A 5,753-nucleotide genomic window follows, 5' to 3' on the forward strand; every position below is an offset into this window, starting at 1 on the left:
GCAGCTGCCCTCCTCCTGGGAGCTGGCACTGGTGTGGGTGTAGACTGGGCCCTAGCCATCAGAGGAGGTGAAACGGCTGAAGGGGAAGGCCGAATCTGGGCCGCCGTGCTGGTGGGAAATGGCTGAGTAACGGGTGTGGAAATAGTGACGGTGTGTGTGTGTGTGTTACTGGCAGGTTTATTGGGGATTGTTCTGGTTTTTCTGCCACCACTATTTACAGTCTTTGGAGCAGAGCAGAAACACTCTTCCCAGTCCACGTCCTCGTCTAGGAGGGAGACTCCCCATGAATCAGAAGTGAGTATTGTGCGTTTTAAGTGAATAATCAGATGGCGAGTGCGAAAAACAGTCACTGGAGCTCACCATCGGGAGTGGCTGAAAGTAGTCCGTTTTATGGCGGCGTGTGCGCCGCTTTCTCCGGGAAGAGGAAGCGGCCGGGGTAAACAGCAGAGCCTCTGGCGCGGTAGCCTCCGTTGAGCCGAGGTGGGAGGCGTAGCCGCTGTGCCGTGGCGATGGTGGAGGTCCGGCGAATGAGGCGGCGGGTGTGCGAGGAGCGAAGTGGCGAGAGAGGGAGCGGCCGAAACACGGCATGAAACGCCCACACTCCGCGGCAGATGCTCCGGTGCATGGGAGGTAGCAGGTGGGTGAACGCGGTGTCTCCAAGGCCCGCCCAGAGCCAAGCGAGTACCCTCGAAGACGTGCTCTCGCTCCACGACGAGCCGCTGTCTCTCCTTGAGCTTTTCCGCCCACAAGGAGAGCGCTACCTCATGCCGCTCGTAGAGGTCCGAGTCCGCTGGGTTCCAATTGTGTCTTCGTGGCACGGGTCGTGTCATTCTGTCAGGCGTTGTGTGGAGGCGAGGAAGAAAGAACCCAAACGCAGGACTGGCAGGTAGGTGAGGTTTGTTATAAGGAGTGGGTGAACGACACTGACTGGCTGGACAACTGAATGGCGGACTGAACTGAGGGAACACACGGGAAGGATAACATCAATGACACGACAGTGAACGAGTAGAAACAGAGGGCTTAAATACACAGACTGATGAGGATGATAATGAGAGACCGGTGAGTACACAGCTGAACATAATCTGGCTAATGACACTAGACGAGCTGACACAGGAAAAGCAGGAAGTGAGCACATGGAAGTGGCAAAATAAACTGAACATGAACAAAACTGAAAACACTGGGTCACCGACCCAGGAACCCTGACAATGTCCAGGAGATATTTTATTAGATTCAGGTCAGGCAACCGTGGGGGTCAGCCAGTTCCTCCAGTAATAGCTGCATACCCTGGACACATGCGGTTGGACATTGTTGTAGACCAGGAGGAACCCAGCAGCCATTGCACCAGCATCATTCATGGTGCTGGGCAAGAAGCACAGATCCCACTAGAGGATGTCAGGCCGTCAGGTCACCCTCATAAAGTCTGTTTCTAATTTTTTGGTTAGAGACAATTGTTTGGTAAGGACATTCTACGGCTCTGTTTAACTTACTCCTAGATTAATTGCCTGTCTGCTGGACCTTCATACACTTGAGACTGTGCTGGGAGACTAAGCAACCCTTATGGCAATGGGATGTAATAATGTGCCATTTTGGAAAAGTTGGACTACCCGCAGCCCATGTTTGAGTCAATAGTCTGTGCTTTTGAATGTGATGCAATCAGGAAGTTACAAGTGAGGACTTCTTAAATCCTCTCTTAATCACAGTGGCCTGACTGCTCAGCCTAGTTTCATGGCAAAACCCAAAACTGTCTCAAAAGCTGCCATGAAAAAAAAACCCCACAAAAAACATTTTATGTCCATGAATGACAAGGGTTTTGGGGGGGGGGGGTTAGTTTGTTCATGCTTTGTTTGTGTTTCCAGAGATCAACACCACATACACATCACATCATCTGCAGAATCTAGCTGTGTGTCTGCGAAGAGTGATTGGTCCAAAGAGCATAATCCAGACTTCAGTGATGAACCCGCAACCTTAGACAAAAAGTAAGAGACTGTTTCTGCTGAACTGAGTAATTATATTTATATAATTATATTTATATTTTAATTATATTTATATTTATATTTCTGACTTTACTGTGTATTTTTCTGGTCAGAATATTTTTTCCTTCATGTCCACAGAGAGAAGAGTCATGTTAGTGTAGAGGAGCAGCTGTCCTACTGTGCTTTGTGTCAGGACATCCTGAAGGATCCAGTCTCTACCAATTGTAGACACGGGTTCTGCAGACAAGGGAGAGACTCCTTGTGTCCACAGTTTGGATGCAGGTCCAGACTGCAGACCGCCAGTCAGAGAGGTTGTGCTCAAAGTACGACTGAACATCTAAAGCCTGGACTTCTTATTGTGATGGGTATTAAAGAGTTTTCTATCTATTTAGCATCATTGTTTTTCTTTCTTTTAGCAGATGTTGGTCTGCAGGAGGTATTAGATGAACATAAAATCAGTCTAAGGAGGAGATGTGAACATGTGACTGAAGGAAGTGATGAAACAGGAAGTGGGACTCTGCTCAACAGGATCTACACTGAACTTTACATCACAGAGGGACAGAGTGAAGAAGTTCATACCCAACATGAGGTGAGGCAGCTGGAGACAGCTTCCAAGACCATCAATGACACTCCAATCAGGTGCCAGGACATCTTTAAAGCTTTGGCTGACCAACAGAGACCCATTAGAGTTGTTCTAACAAATGGCATTGCCGGCATTGGAAAAACCTTCTCAGTACAGAAGTTCACTCTGGACTGGGGAGAAGGTTTGGAGAACCAAGACATCAGTGTGGTGATTCTGCTTTCATTCAGGGAGCTGAACGTGATCACAGATGAGCAGTACAGTCTTCTAGAGCTGCTCCATATTTTCCATCCAGCATTACAGAAGGTCACAGCAGAGAAGCTCGCTGTCTGTAAACTTTTGTTCATATTTGACGGCCTGGATGAAACCAGACTTTCATTGGATTTCACCAACAGGAAGCTTGTGTCTAATGTCACACAGAAGTCATCAGTCAGCGAGCTGCTGACAAACCTCATCGAGGGGAATCTGCTTCCCTTGGCTCTCGTCTGGATAACTTCCCGACCTGCAGCATCCAGTCAGATCCCTACTATATGTGTTGACAGGGTAACAGAAGTACGAGGTTTCACTGACGCCCAGAAGGAGGAGTACTTCACGAGCAGATTCAGTGATGAAGAGCTGTCCAGCAGAATCATCTCCCACATGAAGACATCCAGGAGCCTCCACATCATGTGTAGAATCCCTGTGTTCTGCTGGATCACTGCTACGGTTCTGGAGCACATGTTGACTACAGAGCAGAGAGGAGAGCTGCCCAAGACCCTGACTGACATGTACTCACACTTCCTGCTCGTTCAGACAAAGAGAAAGAAGCACAAATACCACGAGGGACATGAGACGAGTCCACGGGAGCTGATGCAGGCTGACAGGGATGTTCTCCTGAAGCTGGGGCGGCTGGCCTTTGAACATCTGGAGAAAGGAAACATCCTATTTTACCAAGAAGACCTGGAGCAGTGTGGTCTGAATGTCACAGAGGCCTCAGTGTACTCAGGCATTTGTACAGAGATCTTAAAAAGAGAGTGTGCGATCTTCAAGAAACCAGTCTACTGCTTTGTTCATCTGAGCATTCAGGAGTTTCTGGCGGCTGTCTACATGTTCCACTGTTACAGCAACAGGAAGGAAGAGGTGCTGGAGAAGTTTCTGAGGAATGATTTTCCAGATTTATTTACTGATGATTTTGATGATGGTATGCCCATCTATTTTCAAGAGGACTTTCTTTCCACTGTCATGCAGAAATCTCTCCAAAGTAAGAATGGCCAACTGGATCTATTTGTCCGCTTTCTTCATGGCCTGTCACTAGACTACAACCAGAGACTCTTAGGAGGTCTGCTCAATAAGATGGAGTACAGTCCAGAAATTATCCAGAGAGTCATCAATAATCTGAAGAAGATGAAGAGTGATAAAATCTCTCCTGATAGAAGTATCAACATCTTTCATTGTTTGATGGAGATGAATGACTTCTCAGTACATCAGGAGATCCAAGAGTTCCTGAAATCAGAAAACAGATCAGAGAAGGAACTATCTGACATCCATTGCTCAGCTCTGGCCTACATGCTCCAGATGTCAGAGGAGGTTCTGGATGACCTGGACCTGAATAAGTATAATACATCAAAGGAGGGACAACGAAGACTTATTCCAGCTATAAGAAACTGCAGAAAGGCACGGTAAGACCAGATATAGTTATCATCAAAAAATAATTTGTGCTCAAATCTATGTTCTAAAGTACCGATTACATGAGAGAAAGACTCATCCTGCAGAAATTGACAAGATCTTTTGACAGTACTTTTCTAGCTTCTCATGGTCATTCTGTCTGATTTCCTGTCTGCTAGAATAGCCACATTGCCACTGTCAGTCTTACATTGTCTGACCTACTTGCATCTTTGAGTAGTTCATGGTGGCCTATCTCATACCCAGGCGCTTGCAAAAGAGTTCATTATGGAAAATTCCCAGCATGAGATGATAGAAGAATAACAAAGTGATGGTTCAGGGCCACCTCATCCAGCCCTTGCAATACAAAAAGTACATTTTAAAGGCTAGTCTTAAAAGTAGAGAGGATCTCTGTCTTTCAAATTCAAATTATAGTTAGCTACCACAAGCGGAATAAGTAACTGATTTTAAGTAATGGTTCAGTTACAGCAATTTTAAATTGTGCTAATATTGAATCTGATGATGTTCGGTTAGTTTAATTTTAGTTTAATTTCTATACTGTTTGGATAACAGACTTTAAATGTTCCACTTATGTAGATGAAGCTCGAAATTTTTCAAGTGTTTCTCATCAAATGGAGGAAAACTCATTTGTCCACTTTATAACATGTGTGGTGATATATTTTCCATCACAGGCTTTCTAGCTGTGAACTCTCAGAAAGTCACTGTGAAATTGTCGCATCAGCTCTGAAGTCCAGTCCCTCCCATCTAACAGGGCTGGACCTGAGTGGAGCCAAACTCCCTGATTCAGCTTTGAAGCAGCTGTTTACTGGCCTAGAGAGTGCAAACTGTAGGCTGGAGACTCTAAGGTCAGTTCATCAAGACTGTCTTTTATTTTGAACATATTGTAATAATTTGAATGTCAATATTCAATTTAATTTCAATTCTGTTTTATTTACATAGTGCCAGATCACAACAATAGTGAACTCAAGCTGCTTTACATTAAAATATGAAGACCCATAGAGTCATCACAATATGTGTTTCATTCCCACTGAATGAAAAACTTGAAAACATGTTCCTATGATTTTTAGGCCCACATACAATAACCACAGTTTTATCTTAATTTAGAAGCAGTAAATTGGAGGTGATCCAGGTCCTTATACCTTTACATTTCTTCAGTTTAATTAATTGGTGTGTTTGTCTGTTTTTGTTGACAGATAGACAGATAAAGTTGAGTATCACCCCAACATAGCAATGCAAATGTATTCTATGCCTTCTAATAATACTGCCTAAGGGAAGAATGCATAATGCAAATACATTTGGTCCCATCACAGAACCAGGAGGAGCTCCATAATTAATGCCAATTATATGAGCCTTGAGGTTTGGGTGTCCAGGGCCCTGTTTCAGGAAGCCGGTTTAGTGCAAACTCTGAGTAAGTATACCCTGAGTTAACGAAAACTCTGGGTTTTCGGTTTCACAAAGCGAGTTTAGATTAATTCTGAGTGAGTCACTATGACGACACACTCCGTGAAGCTAACCTGCCCCCTAGCAGGTTTACTTCA

General features: G+C 45.0%; 1 protein-coding gene across 1 annotated transcript in view; it reads left to right on the forward strand.

Annotated features, from left to right (window-relative positions):
- Positions 1-1,794: 1,794 nt before the first annotated feature.
- The window catches only part of LOC102192625 (protein NLRC3-like), a 13,571-nt gene continuing 9,612 nt past the window's right edge, over positions 1,795-5,753 (forward strand). The window contains exons 1-4 of the mRNA XM_005742336.1: positions 1,795-1,976; positions 2,112-2,296; positions 2,390-4,211; positions 4,887-5,060. Coding sequence (XP_005742393.1) covers positions 1,795-1,976; positions 2,112-2,296; positions 2,390-4,211; positions 4,887-5,060 — 2,363 coding nt within the window. The remainder of the gene's footprint in view (positions 1,977-2,111; positions 2,297-2,389; positions 4,212-4,886; positions 5,061-5,753) is intronic.

This window comes from Pundamilia nyererei, unplaced genomic scaffold (genome assembly GCF_000239375.1).
Source record: "Pundamilia nyererei isolate P.nyererei 1_Seehausen unplaced genomic scaffold, PunNye1.0 scaffold00119, whole genome shotgun sequence".
NCBI lineage: Eukaryota > Metazoa > Chordata > Actinopteri > Cichliformes > Cichlidae > Pundamilia > Pundamilia nyererei.